This window comes from Xiphophorus couchianus, chromosome 16 (genome assembly GCF_001444195.1).
Source record: "Xiphophorus couchianus chromosome 16, X_couchianus-1.0, whole genome shotgun sequence".
NCBI lineage: Eukaryota > Metazoa > Chordata > Actinopteri > Cyprinodontiformes > Poeciliidae > Xiphophorus > Xiphophorus couchianus.
The window spans coordinates 18,129,242-18,149,601 of NC_040243.1; the positions used below are offsets into that span (position 1 = coordinate 18,129,242).

The 20,360-nt window shown below is 41.7% G+C and overlaps 1 protein-coding gene and 1 long non-coding RNA gene across 3 annotated transcripts; one reads left to right on the top strand and one right to left on the bottom strand.

Annotated features, from left to right (window-relative positions):
* Positions 1–3,877: 3,877 nt before the first annotated feature.
* LOC114160215 (uncharacterized) lies at positions 3,878–8,236 on the bottom strand. Its single transcript, XR_003598739.1, has 2 exons — positions 6,522–8,236; positions 3,878–4,114 (listed from the first exon to the last, which is right to left on the bottom strand). It is a non-coding gene; the product is annotated as an uncharacterized LOC114160215 (long non-coding RNA).
* Positions 3,915–18,128, top strand: baiap2l2a (BAR/IMD domain containing adaptor protein 2 like 2a). Of its 2 annotated transcripts, none has more exons than XM_028042690.1 (15): positions 3,915–3,983; positions 4,075–4,180; positions 4,457–4,532; positions 6,520–6,606; positions 8,251–8,312; positions 8,472–8,543; positions 8,860–8,943; positions 9,044–9,166; positions 11,103–11,201; positions 12,563–12,632; positions 13,165–13,360; positions 13,467–13,532; positions 14,834–15,026; positions 17,440–17,480; positions 17,915–18,128. In XM_028042690.1, exons 2-15 carry the CDS (start codon positions 4,127–4,129, stop codon positions 17,994–17,996), a joined length of 1,305 nt encoding a protein of 434 aa, XP_027898491.1. In that variant the 5' UTR covers positions 3,915–3,983; positions 4,075–4,126; the 3' UTR covers positions 17,997–18,128. The 2 variants fall into 2 exon arrangements, with proteins under 2 accessions (XP_027898491.1, XP_027898492.1); XM_028042691.1 differs by lacking the exon at positions 3,915–3,983 and adding an exon at positions 16,480–16,564 and having other exon boundaries at positions 4,084–4,180.
* Positions 18,129–20,360: the final 2,232 nt, after the last annotated feature.

Here is a 20,360-nt window from a genome sequence, read left to right on the forward strand (position 1 = left end):
CTTGTCACAATTCAATCGCCAACTCCAATTTATTCAACTGGGATTTTAATAGCCTGTACTGAAATACATGAGTGGAAAGTAAAATTAGACAAAAACAAAATAAAGCAAAGTAAGTCATGTCATATCTAGGTTTTAGGTTTCTTTCTGTTACCATTTTGACCATTTGTCCATTGTTGCTTACCAGGTCTTTCCATATTTCATTCGTGTTGCTTAAAAGTCTTGCTGCTCATGTTCCTTTCTTTCCATTTAGTTTGCTCTATTTCTTGTATTTATTTCTCCTAGATTATTTGTGAGGCTTTTTTCCTTTTGGTTCTAGGTCGTGTCAGTCCTTGTCGAGTTCCTCCTCTGTTAAACTTCATCTTCTCTCAGTCGCCCTGTAATCATCCACCTGGCTGCACCTTGGCAGCGTTCACACTCCTCAGCGTGTAAAAGCCTTTCCGTTTCGGTCGCTCCCTGCTGGATCCTTCTTCACTTCCCTGAATGTTGGTCCCGGGTTCATGTCCGGGTCGCTCTGTTCCAGTCTTTTGAGTTCTTGTCTGAATTTTGTTTCAGTTTCAAACCCACACTTTGATTTGTCTTTATATATTTTTACTTCTTAAGGTTTTAGCTAATTTATTCTCATCTTCACTTATTGATTCACTTTACTTGTAATAACTGAAATAACTCTTTTTTTTTAAAATCATTTGGACTGTTTCTGGAGATGGTTGTGGTTTAGTTGGTTTTTCCTCACCATTCATGGGCCTGAGGTTACAGTTCGCTATGAGCAAAGTAGGGGAAACAGCAAACATGTGGTCAGATTAGACCAAAAACAAAGTTTTACAGCCTACAAAGAAGTCCTCAAATACACTCCCTGCCCTGCACTGCCCCAGTGAAACATGGTAGTGGCAGCATCATGCCTCTCTACCCTCCCCCATCCTGAAAGAAAGGCTTGCAGCAGCGGTTCACCTCGCAGCAGGACGATGGCTCTGAACATACAGGCGGAGGTATAAACGCAAGGATTTGGGCCAAGCATATTTCTGAGTTGGAATGGTCTAGTCAAAGTCCAGAGAAGAAACGTGAATGTGCAAAAAAGTTGGACTCTCTGCACAATTAAAGGTGGCGCCGTGGGGAGCTGAATCCGAACTCACACCACGTTTTTCACATCATCCGTCCTTCCACTTCCCAACGATGCACAGCTTTCTGTTTTTGTTTGCTTTACTTTGTCACAAAATATAAATAAAACAGAAAAAGAAGGAAAAAAAAATCAAGTTTGTACTTTTGGCTTCTTTTGCGAGACGACGAATGATGATTTGGTGTCTGATCGTTGCCATTTGCATTTCCAATGCATTTAAATAAAAGCATTAAATTCTGCTTTTCTACGACATATGGATGAAGATATGCAACATGAGTGTGAAGCTGCTGCTGCTGCTGCTGCTGCTGCTGCTGCTGCTGCACTACAGACAACGAGAGATCGATATAACTCCGCGTGTTAATGTGTGCACGGTAAATTACGAGGAAGTTTAATTTCACCACGCTCTCCTGGCTCACTCAGCGTGTGTGGGTGGGTGTGTGTGTGTCTCATCGTGATGAAGCTATGTAATTAAAACAAAAAGAAACGATGATGATGATGATGAGAGGGAGAGAAAGAAAAGGTGCAGGAATTTGTTTCAAATCGAGCTTTAGATCTAACAAGAGAGGAGTGGAAGGGAGGGAGGGGATTTAGGATGAGGCTTTTCATCAAGGCAGGAGCTGAAAGCTGAAATTTAAAGTGGGTGCAGCAGGAGAAGGTGAACGAGATTTAACACGGGCTCCCAGGCTTCACTGCAGGGATGGAGAGAGAGAGAGAGAGAGGCTGAGAAACATTAAACAGTCTGATGAGAAACAGTCAGGGTCTTTAAACCTCCTTCATTTATATGCAACACGTAAACTCGACGGCACTGACGGCTGGGGAAATCCTCCCTGTTCTCCAGTCTGGACGTAATTAAGTTTGTCGCTGACAGGCGACTAATTGATATTTATTTGCTGTAAAGGAAGACTGAGCATAACAGGTAGCGACAGAAAACATTTTTTTTTTAAAGTATGTGATCAGTCAAGGCTTTTATGAACTTTCACTTATTTAGGAGGGAAGAGCCTCTGATGTAAAATGTACAGAAAGATGCAGGCAAAATCAGTAAATATGTAATATGTAGAGGTGAGGGACGGGGAGGATGCAGCTTTGGCGTATTAGGGTCGAATCAGAAAATCATATATATATATATATATATATATATATATATATATATATATATATATATATATATATATATATTAAAGGGGCGTTTAGCGTTGTCAAAACAGCACCGATTCTCTTTTTATCACATAAAATTTAGTCTACAGAGAAACTCCAGAACAAAGAGATTAGCTGAGCCCGTTTAATGTTCCGCTCATGTCTCCTGGTGGTTTATAGCGCCATCTGCTGTGCGCTGCGTCTCTTCTCCCGTCTTCATGCTCCTCTCCAAAACCGATTGTCAGAGCTGCTGCTTCATTTCCTGTCTGGATTTCATCCCCCCTCCCCGCCCCACTAATCAGATAAAACACTGCACGGGTTTTGCACCTTTTTTTTTTTTTTGCACAGGCTTCGAGAAAGAAAAAAAAAAAAAGAGGAATGATTCAGTCTTGCAGCATCGCCTTGACTGCAGTGAGTTCACAGGGAGGTCACGAATGCGGGCAAAATATGACAAAAAGAAATATATGTATATATATATTTTTTTTAAAAACGGAAGTTGAATGGAAGAAGAAAATCTGCATCTTCTTTTAATTGCAATTAAAAATGTTTTTGGAAAGAGCTGTACTCCTGTTTTGCTCCCCATTACTCTGACGCCACTAAAATCCAGAGCATCCAAATGGCTTCAGCAGTCGCCTGGCTGGCTAATGGTCCACTGTGTGCTGATGATATGACAACGCTGAACACATTGTTGAAAGAAAACCCGCAACCTGTTCAAAGCCTCCACCAGTCATGTAAGGAAGTTAGCGAACACGAGGAGGAAGTTGCTCTGGTTAAAGACCAAAACTGAACAAACAGAAACCTTCAATAAATCACGGTGGAGGCAGTATGAAGCTGTGGGAATTTTAAAGAGGTAGTTGAAGCTGAATACAGAAAAAAAAAACATCTTTCTTCTGGTCAGAAAATCCAAAGATGCAACCAGCTTCATCAGTGATGTGCATAGATGGACACCAGGTGGTGTTAGAGCTCCTGATATTTTCTATCTAGACAGAAAAAAGAGCCCTTCTGAAATCGTTGTTTTGTGTTCGTATTGTGTAACGTGTGGCCCAAAGTAACATTTCTGCACATGATGTTCAAGATGTCCCTCCAATAAATCTCACACCACTAATGTGGCCCGTTTCTCCCCTTCAGCATCTGCCTCCCAAAATGAACGCCACTGACTTTCATGAATGAGAATGGTCCAGTCAAAGTCCACATTGAAATCCAACTCAACAAGCTGTGGAAGACTTTAAAACACTTTGACTGTCTTTATCCAATCTGACTCTGTAGTTGCTGTCGTGTTTTTCTCTTCTCAGAGCCGTAAAAAGTAAAAATCAGTGTCGTCCCTGGAGGATGGCAATGTTTAGGTCAGTTTTATGAACTTATGGAACAAAATAAAACAAACAAACAAAAACAAAGAATGACAGACATGCCTTATGGGATCTCTGTTAGTCAGCTCAAAATGATGTGATAAATATGATTATTTACTGATGAGCAAAATAGTAAATGCAGAAAAGAAAACTAGATTTTTTATGACTCTATGAAAACAACTCTGATATAAAATGAATAAAACATACAGTGAGTCTTGGACTCATGCACTCGCACGCACACCCACACACACACAGAGAGAGAGAGAGCATGGGCCAGGCCAGTGTGTTTTATGATTTAGCCACGTTTAATTATTTACTCCTGTCTTTCTCAGACAGGGCTGGTGTTGGTTTCCATCACACCGGGCTGCCTTCTCGCCTCTGCTCCTCGTCAGGTTCGATCCGGCTCGACCCGCCTTTCCTCCGCAGGCCTGACTGACTCGGTCCACCTGGATGACTGACAGGTTGGTTTCTGGTGCCCCCCAGGGTTTTGTTTTTTCTTTCCTGCCGACTGCCGCGCGCCGTTCTGGATGTGAACATGTCGGGAATTAATGGCGACCAGCTGCACCGCTCCACCTTGGGGATTTACCGGGTGAGTACAAAAGGCCTTCAGGGCCGGAGCTAGTGGGATCATTTCCACCAATCACACGTGTTCCTTCATCCCAAGAACAATTTGAGTCATTTGGCTGTCAGAGAAAGTGCATGCACATCCTCACTGATTGAATAGAACATGTTCTTGTACTGATCCCACTATGGGTGAGTCCAGACTTTCTCAAAGTTTCCTTTTTTCTTCTCTCTCTCTCTGTCTTTCTGTCTTTCAAAATTCAACTAAACCTTCGGTGAATACCTGCCTGTGCTTTTCTAACAGAGTCTCACTGACGAGTTCAACCCCAGTCTACAGAAACTGGTTTCGCTGGGAAACAGCTATGCCCATGCCTTCAAAGGTAAGGAAAGAATGGAGGAAGGCAGGAAAGGACACAAGTAGTCATGGAGGAGGGATAAATAATTGAGAGAAAGAAAAAAGCGAATCAAGATTTAAAGGTAGAAAAGAAAGTTTGCATGAGGGAAGGATAAAACGAAGGAAGGGGGATAAGGAAGTAAAGAAGACAGGAAAGAGCAAAGGAAGGAAGTGAAAGAAGTATTAGAGAAAAAATAAACTAGAAGAGGAAAATTATAAGAAAGATGAAGGAAAAAATGAGAGAAGAGAACGAAGAAAGCTGATGTTCTTTACTTCTACCAGCTCTCTCTTAGAGGTGAATTATTTTGAAGGAACTATTTACATCGTCATCCTCGCTCAGAGGGAAAACGCCTCTATCTTCATTTGCCATCATATGTAAATAAAAATGAGCTGCAGCCATAAGCAGATAGAGCTCTGACCAGTTAAAAGACGGTAAACGCTACGACCTTTTAACCGGTGGGGCGTTCAGTAACGGCCCCACCGCCAGACATTAAATATAGATTAAGATCCTATGTGCCACCTGCAGCGCCGCTGAGCCGTAACTTTACGCCGACCAGCTTTTCCCTCAACATCCATTCAAACACGGCTTGTTTACTCAATTGATTGAGCTCTTTACACACAAATGACGTGGCTAATCATAGTCGTTTTTATTGGTCTCAGATTTTGTCAATTATTCTGCGATTATTTTAAAAACTACGGAGTCGTAGCTTTGACTGGGTAGCCCCAGACTCAACTCCTCTGCAGTCTCCACCTGGTTTTTACAGGATTTTTCAGTATTTATATCTTCCAATCAACGCAAACCCAACTTCCTTGTCCCCACTGAAGTACAGCATGATGATACCACCGCCGTGTTTCATGCTGGTGGTCGCGTACTCAGGTCATGAAGTGAAGTTTTTAGGTTTCTGCCACCTGCAAACGTTATCTTTTGTCGTGCAGGTTGCGAGTCCGCACAAATTCTGTGTCTTAAGAAACCAGAAATGTAAATGTTTCAAACCGGGCTTCAGAGTGGATGAATTTCAAAATGGCGGTTTCATGTTTCCGTGCGAGCAACATCTTTTTTTTTTCTTTTTTTTTAATCGATGATGTCATAACTTTCTCTCTCTTTCTCTTTCCCACATGTGTCTAACTCTCACAAATAACAAAAATAGCTTCACTCTGTGTTTCTTTTTCTTTTGTGTGTGTGTGTGTGTGTGTGTGTAATTCTCTGGCGGTGTTACAGCGCCACCGATTGGCCCGGCATACCTATTACATCATATTCTGTGGCGATGCAACCTTTGGTATCGACATACATTTTATCTTAAACATTTACGGAAAAAAATACTGGAAAGTCTTAATTTTCGCCTCGTCTCCTAAATTACCTAAAAAAACAACAACAAACAAAACAAAAATTTCTCACATTTTTTTTTCAACAATAATTTTCCTCCTGCTACTCTTTTGTAAAGGCATGATAAATGGAGTGCACAACTAAATAGTGTCCTCTGATAAAAATGCTCTCTTCCTTTTCAGATGATAGATTCGACAGTTCTCTGAACGTTTTTCTTTATATACCATAAAAGTCTTCACAGCCTTCCACCGTGTATGAATTGTTCCCTGGTCTTCCTACTCCTCTTGCTTGTTAATGAATGTTTTCCAAGAAACCTGCGACGCTTTCATAGACCAGCTTGATTCGTACCGAGATTAAGTTACACACACGTGGGATGTTTTTACTAATTACATGAGCCCGAATAAAAGGGATGGAAACAAATGCACGCCACACTTTTCAGCTAAGTTATTGAGGAAAAATGTTTTCTTTCCTACCGCCTTCAGTTTTGCGGTAGGAAAATGCACGTGTTTGTGTTTCAAATATGAAAACAGAAATGTGATAAAGTTTAAGCAGATATGAATGCATCTATTGCAAGACTCTGTTGATAAAGTGTATGTGTACGGCAGACGTGTTTCTGAAAGCACGACTACTTTCTGTTTCTGTGTTTCAGACCTTGTTGTCAGCAGCGAGGCTTACTTCATGGCGCTTTCAGAGATCGGACAGAAAGCTTTCTACACCACGTCGTCCCGCTCCCTGGGTACGTCGCCGCGCAGCTTCACCGGGACGCGTTCGGTGTGTCATCGAGGTCATTTATTAAACGCAGGCTCTCCGCCGCGTCGAGAGGGTCAAAGTTTAACCTCGGGCCGTGTTTTATTGCTCCCCTGCAAACACGGCGGAGAGCGTGTAATGCGCTTTGCTGCGGATTTCCCTCGACGTGTGTGAAAAGCCGCTCTGAGAAGAAGGTATCCCACTTTGTTTAGCAGTCGGAGCTTCAGTCATTCTGGTTCCCAGCTCAAAGCGAAGCAAACCTGGCCTGATGCCAGGTTAAACAGCTGGCATGCAGGGCGGGTGTGCTGGTGTGAGTTTTCTTTTAGTTACTCTGACAGAACAGATCAATGTTCCATTCCGTCGTTTCAAAATGCAAACAAAAAGTCTTGTCAGGCGTCTGGTCTCTCTTCTGTCATTACAAAATGTTCAGAGCAACAGTTTTGTTGGCGTTTGAGCTCAACAAAAAGTGAAATTAGCTAACAGTGACCACATTATACCGCCTATATCGGCACAACTAGCAGAAATATGCGCAGAGGCCTTGAAATAAATGGTTGTTATGGAGACTGTGTGCCCCCAACCTGCTACTCTTTGCTTTAGAGGTTCTTTTTTGTCTTTCTTACCATTCTGCGGTGAAAAGATGTGGCAGTGACTTCCTGTTCTTAATCCACAGCAGTTAATATAATGTCGGCACAATCTTTACCTCGGGAGCAGATTCACGATCTTAGAAGTGTATTTGTAGGAATTTTTGCTCATTCTTCAAGAAGAGCATCTCTGAGGTCGGACGCTGTTGCTGGACATCTCAAAATCTGTTCTGTCGTTTTGAGGTTAGCACTCTGTGTGGTCCAGTTAAGGTTCTCCACACCATGTTGTTGTCTTCGACTCTTTGAATTGGACCAGGTGACGCAAGGCCTTCATGCATCTGTTCAACCAAACCGTGTATCTGACACTTCTGACCAAAAGCTTCAGTCATGATCCAGACCTCTAGAGAAGCTAGAGGGACCGATAAGAGGAGAACTTTGATTTTAGCTTTGGCTCGTTCTTTAACACTAAAGGTTGGATGAGTTACATCAAATTAAACCCCATTCTGCCTATAACCTTCATCTGACCATCACTGGCGAACAGGAAACTGGCATCATTCTATCATTCACATCCCTTGTCGTTAAGTTGACCAAATTATTCCAACCATTTCTTCTGGGCTCTGCTTTGTTTATCAGTCAGCATGTAAATAATAATAATAAAAAAAACACAAACTCCAAGTCAAATTGTTTCAGCTTTCATTTCGTGACACTCGTAAATGTTCCTTTATTTAAATGTAGCTCTAACAAATCGTACCGAGTTCAGAACGATGCCCCAACGGGAGCCGCAAAGAAGAAGACGAGATAGAGCAGAGGTCCTATAAAGAATCAAACAGTAACCGCTTCCTGTCCGGAGAATAAAGCTCTGAATGACAACCTAACATAAAAAAAAAAAAAAAAATTAAATTAAATGTACAGATTTATTAGTCTGTAATAAATTATTTACCGCCTGAATTCGATTACGTAGCCGTGCCACGGGTTTCATATTTATTTTAACATCACAGGTTAATGATCAGTGAGTGAATCTGGTCATAGCAAACTATGTTCTTATCTTCAAGGAGATGTCCTGATCCAGATCGCCGACAACCAGCGGAGACTCGCCTTGGAGCTGGAGGGAGTGGTAAATGATGTCAATGTTGATCAGATTCCCAGTTTAGTCACCAGTCGGGCTTTTTGTTTCTTTTTTGTTGACAGCAAAGGAAACTGTGTTCATCTTTTTCATCAGTGTGACAAAGATGTCACACTGATATAATAAGTGTCTTTTTCATGTGTTCATCAGTTCCGCAACTTCAGTTTGGAAGTCCTGCAGGTGATGGAGAGCAGCGTCCAGCTGGACATCGACTACATCTCAGTGAGTGAGAGTCGATGTGACGAGGAATGTCGTCACAATAAAGACTCAAAATGATAAAATAACAGTCAGGAAAATGATGAGATTTATGAATTCGTTGGTCATTTTTATAACCCTGTGAGAAGCTACGTGTGCCGTGTTACCGGGGCAACGAAGTGTGACACATCTTTGACACGATCTTTGAAATCCAACACGAAATGTATATCCGATCCCGTTTTCAGGGACAATTATGAAGCAAACTATTTTAGCTGAATGCTAAATCTACTATTCAGAAGAGAAAAATGAAAATTTGGACAATAACCTCCGAACTGCCCCACAGCACAGCAGGGCGACGTACGAGAGGGAAGTCCACAAGCAGGCGGCGGCGGCTCAGCAGAGGCAGCGGAGAGGAGGAACCGGCCAGGTCTGCTTGTTTTTCCCCCCTTTTCTTCACAACTGGAGCGAAACGCTTCCTAATGTGTTTGCTGCTGGGTTTGATGCATATCTGCACCGTCCGTCCTCAGGAGTACCTGCAGTTTATGAAGGAGAGCCACCAGGAGGCGCTGCAGGAGGAGGAGCGGCGGTACCGCTTCCTGGCTGAGAAGCACTGCGGCCTCGTACAGTCCATCGGCCTCCTCCTGAACAAGGTACAAGGAGACATTTTTGACGCTCGCAGCTAAAATGATCTGCTCTGATCGCTGCGAGCAACCAAACTCTAACGGCAATTTAACGAATTTAAAACAGGAAAAGACGATGTACGGCTCCAATGGTCCATGCGTGTGCATCTTGCTTTTCTCCTCCATGGGGTCTTTTGTGGGCTCTATTGTCCCTTATATGAAAGTAGGCTGACAGGAAGGGAGAGGGGGGAGGTCCGGGAGTCGAACCCGCGACGGCCGCGTCGAGGACTCAAGCCCTCCAAACATGGGTCGCGCTATCCCCTACACCACCACGCCCCCCGCATCTTGCTTTTCTGATAACCAGGAAACTGTGACGCTACCACAGCAGCGTCACAGTTTCCACAGAAAGAGCAACTACATTATCACAGGTTGCGTGTTTGAACTCTGGACTCGTTTTTATGACCCCGCAGTGTGGAAGTACTTTAATGTTTTACATTCACTGGGAACTCCTGAGTCATGAGCCGGTAGCTTTTCTGAAGCCACAAGTTATACTAAAACAGGTAGAATAATATCATATTTATACTCACAATGATCATTTATTGCTCTGCTCTGATCCAGGGGTGTCAAACTCCAGACCTCAAGGGCCGCTGAACTGCAACTTTTAGATGTGCCTCTGCTGCACCACACCTGAATACAATAATTAGATCGTTAAGGCTCTGGAGAACTGATCTACACAAGGAGGAGGCGATTAAGCCATTTCATTCCAGTGTTTTGTCCCTGTGGCACATCTAAAAACTGCAGGACAGCGGCCCTTGAGGACTGGAGTTTGAGACCTGTGGTTTACACAGTGTTGGAACTGCGCTCGCCACGCCACACTTGAGATCTGAAGTTATTTCTCTCTGTGCGACCAACACAAAACGTTGGAGGAAAAACACACAGCTTGTGTGTTGAAACAGTTGATTACAATGAATAAGACGTCTGGGTGCTGCCCTCATGTGGCCGCACTGTGCAAAGTACAAACCCATTCCAGACACGTGAAACAGTAAGCCTGTGTTTTTGCCACTTCTTGATCTTTTGGGCGTGTTTTTTTTTTTTTTTTTTAACATAATCTTTAGTTATCGTTTAAAGTATAAGTAAATAAGGTCAGTGTCCGATGATGTGATATCCTACAGAGTAAAGACAACCAGACGTCAGTCGTGTGTTAAGAGCAATGCGATATCTCCTCTTCTTATCAGGGATGTAACCGATGCTCAGGCGTTGGCAGAATATTACTCATTGCCCTTATCTTAGTGGTTGCTAATTGGCAGCGTCCTCAACAACATCAATATTGACAACTACTAAACACACTCTGACTCCCCACAGTCACTATCTGACTAATTTAATTGGTTGTAACAAAAATCAATGAAGGGATCATAAGCTATTCTGCAACTGGTAAAAGCTGCTTCTTTTCTCAATTCAGGCAGCAAGGAGCTGTGCTGCACTCCTAGATCTATATTGTATTATTTGTGCTTTGATTTTTTTTTATGATTAGAGTCGGGAAGTACAATGACTTTCTGTTTCCCTGTTGTGTCAAAGCGACCCAACTTTCAATCTGACAGGAAACCATGTTTATTTTTCTGTCATGTTGCCATGTTGGCAGAAAAATAAATGGAGGGTTAAAGGCAAAGTCTGAAAGCTCAACAAGGATCACCACGTATCCATGACAACCATTACATAACATTCATTTGAGAGTGAGACCTGAAAAAGGTCCATCCTGTCGTATCATCACAAATCTAAAAAAGATTTCCAAAGCTTATATCGACCTGAACAAATGATCCCAAATTAAATGTTTCGCTTTTATATTGAAATTATGCGGCTGCAATTAAAGTTGAATTTTTTAAAAGGCGTTTTAACAGGCGTGCTGTTATATTTGGCCTGATGGAGAAGAAGCGCTGCACTGTTCACACTTTTCTGTTTTATGTGGCAGACATCAGGGCCTCTCCTGCAGAAAGCCGATGTCTGGACAGAGGAGGTCGACGCCACCAGGCGACCTGAGGCCCAGCGACCAGCTGCCGTGGATAACCCTGTGAGTTCAAGAGTGTCAACAACTCGCTGAGAAACAAACTGCTGAGTCCGTGAATCATTTATGAAGAGCTGCTGCCCAGGTTGAACTCGAAGCCCTTCAAAAACTGCACAGCAATGAAGCTGTGGTGTAGGAAAACCCATCACCGGGGATCTGCGTTAAATCCTTCTAAAAAGAGTTTCAATTTTTCGGTTTCAGCTGCAGGAGTGCCCTCTAGTGGAGGATCTGTGATTCAATTAGACTGGATTACGGAGAGGATTCAGCCTGCAGGAGAACGGGAGCAGAATTATGGCGTATAAATGTGTAAATCTGAATCTGAGCTGCACAGCGCCTCAGTCTGACGGCCCGACAGCTGTAATTACTGTTTGAATTAACAACCTGAGATTAAACCACCCTGCTCCTCGCCTGAAAGGTGAAAAGGATCCGCCGATCCCTTAGCAACAACAGGGAATTAATATGGATTTTGTGGTTTATTTTTGACTGATGTATTAGAAATTAAGCCTGTAAGACACTGAACGCAGCCACATGAGCTGCAATTATGTTCAAGTGTGTAAAACAATATATTATCTTGTTATTCCCTGTCTTTGTACTATCATAACTAAGAATATTTGAATCTGTGAATCAGATATTCACAGATTATATGCTCAATCTTGAGTTAAGACTCCCAACGATTTATCCACATTACAAGTTTAAAATCTTGGAAATCACTTGATACAAAAAAACCCCTTAAATTCTCACTCAAGATTATTTTTTTAACGTTTCAAAAGAACATAGCGATACCGTCGTCACTTTGCTGATTTGTGGGTGCCATAAAAACATGAGACCATGATAAACTACATTGAGTCAAGTGTGAATTTTTTAGGGATTACGGTGTGGATTTGTTTTTTTAAAGGTTTTGTCACTTTAGATCCGGTGACAATAGCTCCTAATAAACCAGCATAATAATTTTTTTTTTTTTTTTTTTTTTTTTTGAGACGTAAAAACAATACCTTGTTGTCACAGTCATGCGTCGTAGCATAACTCTCCAAAATTACTAAAGAAAAAACGGTGGACATTTCCTTCCAGCTGCTCAGCATCCAAACCGAGAGGAAACAAATGTCCAAATGTGAAAAAGCGATGAGCAAAAAGAACAGGTGAGACGCTAAAGCGTCAGCGCTACTCCGACAATGAGTGGCGCAAATCTAGAATTGGACAAAGCGACTCAGAAGAACGACCAGAAATCTGAAAACTTGTAGAGATACACACCGAAAGACTTCCAGCTGGAATTACAACCAAAGGTCGATTCAGGGATTTGAGCCATGGTGCCGTTAAATTGACAACCGCATCACATACTGCTGGACTAATGGATGAATACATGTTTACAGGGAGGGATGAGGGCGGAGGACATCCGACAGATCCGAGAGGAGATGACTCTGGGCAAGGTACCGTCAAGGGGTGAGTGGATTTTATGGAGGAATAAATATCACTATGCATTTTTACACACCAGGAGAGATTTTCCAATAGGTGAACCTCTTCAAAAGTTTTGTTTTATTTAGCCTTCTTGTAATTAATTGCAGTCAGCAGCACCGTTGGTGGAAATCAGCTTATCTGATGGCTCATAATTATTTCAGTCTTTTTCATCCTCGTAGTTTTGCAGCCGACTAAAAGTGATCTCGACAATGTTAAATACCCTTCCTCGTCATTAGTCGGCTCTCTGTTCAGGAGGAAAAACGGCACCTTGTTGAGCACAATCAATTTATCTGCAACTCCCGCTGCCGAAACAAAAGGAAATTAGCATGCAGATTTAGTAGTCAGCTCAGAGTCCTAATGCATGTAATTAGGAATAACAATGAATTAGAACTTTATCATGCAAATTCGAACAGGAATTAAAAACGAAGCTCAGCCGTTCACGTCTCCCGATGCATAATTTCTGCTCTTTATCGGCCAGATTTCTGCTCCAGCTGACTGCTCTGTGTGTGTTTCGCAGCGCCGTCCCCGGTGGGAAGCGTTTATCGCTCCAGAGGCGGCGGCGGCGGAGCTGTGTCCATGAGGGCCAAGGCGGCGCACCAGCCCTCTAGCTCCAACCCCACCCTGCTGCCCTTCTCCAGGGGGCAGGTCATCACCGTGAAGGCCCTGCAGCCCAGGAACGGCTGGCTCTACGGATACGCCGAGAACGGCTCAGGGTGAGGGGGCGGCAGCTGAGCTGTGGGTGAAGGGGCGTCACCCACTTGTGAGATTAATGCTTACCTCCTGGTTGTCATCTTTGCTCCCTGTCGCCTTCGTTCTCAGTCAGGGATGGTTTCCAGCCTCCTATGTGGAAGAACTTGATGATCCTCCGATGTCGCCCAACTCCTGGTAAATGACCTAATAATCTTTCCACCATTAAAGTGATCATAAGCATAAAACTTTTTTTTTTTTTTTTAAATACATTGAGTTAAGCATAGATTTTTGAGGCTTACGCTGCCATGCAAAGACGTTTTGGACAATTTCATGCTCCAACTCCGTGGGGAACAGTTTAGGGATATTGTTTCAAAATGGCCGCGTGCCAATATACAAAATAAAGGTCAGTAAAGAAGATGATGAAGGATGAGTTTGGTGTGAAGAAAACCGTGACCTCATAGAACACCTTTGGGATGAATCGGCGCAGATACCGTGATCAAGGTCTTCTTGTCCAACATTAGCGTCTGACCTCACAAATGCTCTTCTAAAAAAGTTTCCATAAACCTTGTAGAAAGCCTTCCCAGATGTGTTGACGCTGCTGTGGCTATGTGGTGTATGTGAAACACAACATAATTGAAAATTATATATGTAAAAAAGTTTGCTATAGGGAAAAATCAAGTAAAAATGTTGCAAATTTGCTTTCATCTCTGATTATAAGCAACTTTTGATTCAATGTTGGTATTAAATCTTCTTTAATTCATACTTGCCATCGATTATGCGTCTTTTATCTAAACCCACATCCTGTGGAGAAGTTAAAAAGGATCAAAGTCACAAGAGCTGAAGGAATTTCGTCTTATTGCAGGTTACTCTTTCTTTCTGAGAAAACTTCCAGGCCAGCTAAAATCCGCTAAATACTCATGGGAAAGTGTTTTATTTTGTTTTGTTTTTGTTTGTGAAGAAGAACGAAGCTGGCCGAAATAAAATCACTCAGGAAAACTATAATTGCTTCTAAACGTGTTCATCAATCAATAAAAACTTCATAATTAAGCACAACTGGATGAAGTGACTAAATGAAAGGCCTGAGGTTATAATAATAATAATAAAAAAAAACAGATCATGTTCATTCGCTCCAAGGCTGTTCGTCTTATTATTTTGGGGGCTAATCATTTGAAAACAGGGTCAGTTTCAAGCTTGAGTCTGGATGGATAAAATGAACTACTTACCATATATGGGTGACCCATAGCTGTGGGAGAACCCACAAAAAGCTGCTTAGTATTTTTACTTGCGACACGAACACAGCAAGCATACACACAAAATTAAATTTGTGACAAATTCGACATGTTTGAGAACAGTTCTTTACTTTGTCAGTAGTCCAGGCTTAAAGCCCTCTGTGACAATACAAGGATTTTTATGTTTAAGATTTCTAAGAGTTGGCGACCATCAAACGGGGAAGATTTTACGTCTGTTGAGTTGAGATTTCTCTCGCCTGCACCCAGGAACTACACTCTTCGAAGCAGCAGCAGCATGAGCGACCTGCTGGACCAACCAGGGGTGAGCAGCAGCAGGACCAGCAGTGCCATGAGCAGCATGTTCGACCTGCCAAAACCCAGCAGCAGCAGCAACAGCAGCATCAGCAGCAGGAGTGGAGCCCCGCCTCCTCCGCCTCCTCCACCTACGCAATCCTCATCTGTGAGTTTGACGGAAATGTCGTCTTACTCAGAAAGCCATGAAGAATACAAGCCAGAAACGGCTAAAGCGAGCGCTTCGATGATGACTAACTTTAAAATTTTACCACAGTTGAGATCTAAAATGTCACTAACCAGCTTGGGACGGGGGTTGTTTTTGTGTATTCGCCTATTTAAAAAAAATAAAAAATTTAAATCATTATTTTACCATCGAACGTCTACTAACACAATTCATGCAGAACGAGTATGGATTCTAGATGATGAAATTCAGATCCGCCATGTTTGCTATCACCTTGCTGGTGAGGCAGCGTCGTTAAAGAACCTGACAGGGAGGATCCACTTTGACTCCGTACAGAAATGACACAACTCTGAGCCATGGTAGATGTGTCGAATGAATTTGGAAATTAAAATTTTTAAGCTATTCTTTAAAGAAAAAAAAGAAAAACAACAACAAAAAGTTATCAAAACTAATTTCTTTGTTTTGTTTTGTATTTTTATAAGGTTTTGTACAGTTATCTGTGTTTTTAGTTTTCTGAGGGGAGTTGTCTTACATTCATAAACTCTAAGCAGGAATAGCAGTAGCTGCGTTTCCATTACAAATATGCACAAATGTTTGTCCATATCCTGCTGATGTCAAGAGAAACAGATGAGGTGTTTCCATTAAAATAAGAAAGGAAATTAAAATCACAAAAATTGTTGTCGCTAATTTCACAGAAGAGCTATTGATTCAACACGTCCGAATGACACACACAACGTTTCATGAACTTTGCCCAAAAATAAATCATCGTCATTCTCGTACGACTTCCCATCGTCTTCTTTGTCGTTTCTGTCAGTAATAACATCCGTCTCTTGATCACAACTCGTATGATGCAAAAAAACCCAACACGTTTTCATTGCAGTTTTATGAAACACATCTTGGAAAAACCAACTCATCCTAGCACAAAAACGTGCACCTTTTCAAACTGTCGTCTCTCCATTGAGAGAATTTATTTTCGTGATTACAATTTGTGCAGTTTTATGGTTAATGAGTCGGTTTTTTTATTGCGCACACAAGATCCCCTTTTGCAACTCTACTGGGTGAGAAAGAAAACAGGCACAAGGGGAAAGTGAAGTACTTGTACAGGATGCTATTATTCCATCATGACCATGTCCAACATTTGGCCTTATGGGAATGACTTATAAGCAGCGCTCTCACTGGGACATAAACAAAAAGAGCAAAAAATTATTCATCCAAAACTCATGTTATCTTTCATTTCAATAACTAATACCATTTGTAGTTTTATTAATACATTCTGCCTTTGAGGACATTTATAGTCTTGAATGTGGCCAGAAGTGAAAACGAGTTTGACACCCTGCTTTAAAAGAGCCGTGAACCCCACCACTAGCAGAGAGATACGGTGGCCGGGATGGGGCTGCTCACATGAACTGTAGCTGTATTTCACCCGTCTGTCCACCAGGGGCACTGTGGCCGAGTTCTGTTCTCGATGACTCCTCAGCCTTCGTTCTGGTGGACGCAGGGCGGAAGCTCCAGCTGCTGACCACGTGAGCCCAGCGGTTTGCAGATGTGTGCTGTTGTTTGGTTTCAACTGCGTGACGCCGTTTGCTACTCAACCACTCAAATAGGCTGATTAAATATCCTTATATGTGTTAACGTTATTGTTACCATGACAATAACCGTCTTGAAGTTCAATTAGCTGTAAATCTACCGTCAAAGCGGTACATTTAGCTTAAAGTTAACCAAGCTAACGATGTAAATGAGAGAATGAAATAATATTTTATATCCATTTGTCTCTGCATGCTCCCAATTAGCTTCTCCACTATTGCTACTTTTAAAAATTAGAGTCATGTGAGTGAAGTGTGTGTGTATGTCTGTATCTTTTTCAAAAATACAGAAAAAGTATTTTTGGTCTCATTTTAGTACAAATATCTTGGTACACTTGCAAATAAAACTGAGCTAACTTACAAGAAACTTAAAATTAAGACATAGAAGTTTGTTTTTAATCAGTAATACCTTAAAATTAATGAAAAATGCTAGTAGCACTAGCAGATTATTTCACTTATTAAATAGGAACAACTTCTTGTTATAATAGAAATAATCAGTCAGTGGACGTAGTACATTTTTCACCAATATTAAGGAGTTATTTACTTCTATATCTTGATGTAAAGTTACTTGTATGTTAGTTTTGTCTCATTTCAAGCTGTGCTAATATATTTGCATTAGAAACTGGACCAAAAACCTGGTGATATTTTGCGTTTTTGCACATCAGCGCACGACTTGCAGGAGGACAGGTTAAAGTCAGGCGTGCGACAGGACAGCTGAGCCTCCATTAGTGTGTGTGTGTGTGTGTGTGCCGCCTATGTTGGTGCTCCCGGCTGGCCCTCGCTAACCTCTCTTCCCCTCTCAACTCTTCCTGCAGAAATCGCAGTCAGGGAGACCGCAGAACGAACTCTTCCCGAGGTAAGAGCAGCAGCCGCAGCCTCGCTCTGACAGTGGAGAACGGCTGTTAAAACGAAGCCGTTTTAACTGTTCTCCTCATCACTGTTCTCCTCTGGAAGAAGGGAGATTTTTTTTGTTTGTTTTTATTGCTGAGGTGAATCATGAGCCCATTAAATCTGAGAGCAATACACGGGGGACACTGGTCTTAACTGCACAGACTGACTGCTCTTCCATTAAGAGAAACCATTTCAGCCGCAGACGTTTGGGAACCCGACTTCAGAAGAACAGTTCACTAAACGATGTTTGAAACGCAGCGCTCTTGGCCCCCCCTGCATGGCCAGATTCAGGAGCAATTATTTTTAGGTACGCCCAGTTTTTTTTAATTTTCTTCTCACATCTCTTCTCTCTCTCTTTTTCTCTCTCTTCTTCTCGTCTTCCCGCCTGGGGTTCCTCAGGGGCACCAATCCGTTCGCCACGGTTAAGCTGAAGCCCACTCACACCAACGACAGATCTGCTCCGATACTGTACCGGAGATGACTCCTCGACGAGGGAAGAGGCGTTTCCGTTTAGTTTGACAGGTGGATGATCGGTGATGGCTGTTTTATTGAACCACAGTACTTATCTGTGTGCCAGATGTTGTTTTGTTTTTAATCAAAAAACAAAACAAAAACAACACCATGTTTGTTCTTTTTCTTACATTCGTATTCTTTCCTGCAGATTATCGTGACCCGTTTTCAAACTTGCATTCATTTAACCAGATCGTAGATCAACTTTCTGGATGTTTTCTTGACAATTATCATCATGTGAATGAGTGAAGCAGTTAGTCTTTTAACATTTTAATACCGCATGTGTTTTGTTTGGGTTTTTTGTACATTTCTTTTTATTGTTACAAGCACAAACTTGAATGTGTTTGTTTTGGATTTTATGTGTAAGAGCACGCTTTGTAATTTTTTGGGGGGGTTCTCATCGGACAGACGTGACGTGGAATTAAAATGCTGCATCATCTGCGAACATCAGTTTTAAAATCTGGGTTTGGACTTTAACTAGGCCACTTAAACAATATACTTTGGTCCAAACAAGAGGTTCCTCAAACAGCATGAGGTCCTGGCCGGGGACTCCTTTTAAAAACCCACAGACATTCCTATAACATTAGTAAAGAAACATTGAATTTAACTTTTTTTTCCCCCTAATTTTTATTCAGTAATTATTGCATTCTTTTAGCATGAATGCTGCCTCTTTGTCTTCTGATTTTAGTTGGCAATTAAGTTTTTCACCACAATTGTGATAAAAGAAACGTAATACTTTTATATTAGTCCTATCAAATTTTTATTATTCTCCATGGTTTAGTTTTTTGTAGCTTTTCTTTTCTTCTGCTGGACGGTTCCTTCTGTCTTCTTTTTTTCTTTTGTCCAATTAAAGGAACGGCTGTCAATTTCCCCCCCCCCTCTTTTTAATAACTTTTCTACACCTTCTGGCGTGTTTCTCGGTCTTCCTCGATGTTCTCCAACTTACTAATTGGGCAACATTTGGGTTCTGTTCAGCAGAATAATGAAATAATTGTCACAGTTTGACACAAAGACCATGAACTGTCGCATAAAGTCGTAGAAAAATACATAGTTTGTGGTTTCAAAATGACAAAATATGAAAAGAAAAAAAAAAACAATCCGATTTTGGGAATCAGATCAATAACATTTTGATATGCGTTCAAATGTATTTAGCTGTAAATAGTTTGTGTCATTTCACAGCTCTATATCAGTTCTCTTTTATTCCTGATTTTTTTTTTTCCTGAATCTCTACAGCTCCGTTTATATCCATATGTCCTGATGAGATTATAGTTCTGTTGCTAAATATTAAAGGTGCCGCGAATGTATACTTCTAGAAAATAATGGAACCCGAGGCAGATCGTGTAAAACTCTGGTGTTATTAAAGGATAACGTCACGCCATCTCTCTGGGATGATCACTGATTGGAAATTCAAGCGCATTACGTCCAAATATCACGTTTTCCTCACTGCTGATCTCTGGGAATATTAATAAATCCTGCTGCATTTGTTGTCTTTCTCTAATGAAGCAAACTAATGGGAGTTTAATGTAGCACAGCGGGAGGTTTTCATCACTGTTTAAGAAACAAGCTCTCATTTTTGTTGTCCCAGTTGTCAATGGCTCCCCGTTTAGCGGAGCGCTGGAGCAAGTAGAGAATTTATTGATAGTCGGTACGGTTCAGATCTTTTTGCTCAGGCACCGCAATGGCCTGCTAAAAAGAAAAAGATCCAAGATTCCTGCGGTTCTTATTTGGGTTCTCCACTGGGCATACTTAACCTAAATTGAACCTTAGTGTGAATCCAGTTGTGCTAATGGTTTGACAGCAGCCTGGCTCTTCTGAGGAAAGACTCCGGCTACTTCGGATGTTGTGGAGTTTTTATCTCGTCCTCAGAGGAGAATATACATTCATAAATCGGGACTTCTTCACGGATTGCCTGAGAGGCTTGTTTATCGGGAGTCTTTTGCTAATGAGGGCCAATAAAGTGGCACCTATGACCCGCCTCAGTGCGCTTCTTGTTGTGCTTCTTAAGGAAGGAGGTGAAAGAAAACCAGAAACAAGTCAACACAGACTCGCATGTGGGTGCTAATTTTGAGCTTTTAATGATTAGTCGATGTTTTTGGCACAAAATGGCTAGATAGCAGACAAGTTAAATGACTTTGAAGGTGAATTTGGGGCACAAGTTTGAATTTATTCAGTGTTTTCTCTGTGTAGATAAAAAAAAGCTCCAAAATATAAACAACACCTTTAAAAATGTGTGGCTAAATATTGGTGAGCAAGTCACGTTTGGCGTAATTCGAGCTGGATATTTGCCTTATCTGGTTGCAGAATTAACTAGAATTAACTAGGCTTGTTGTATTTG

Coding starts and splice junctions, on each gene's coding strand:
- baiap2l2a (XM_028042690.1), top strand. CDS start 4,127: ATGTCGGGAATTAATGGCGACCAGCTGCACCGCTCCACCTTGGGGATT. Junction 13,533..14,833: donor CCGATGTCGCCCAACTCCTG/GTAAATGACCTA, acceptor GCCTGCACCCAG/GAACTACACTCTTCGAAGCA. Junction 15,027..17,439: donor CACCTACGCAATCCTCATCT/GTGAGTTTGACG, acceptor CTCTTCCTGCAG/AAATCGCAGTCAGGGAGACC.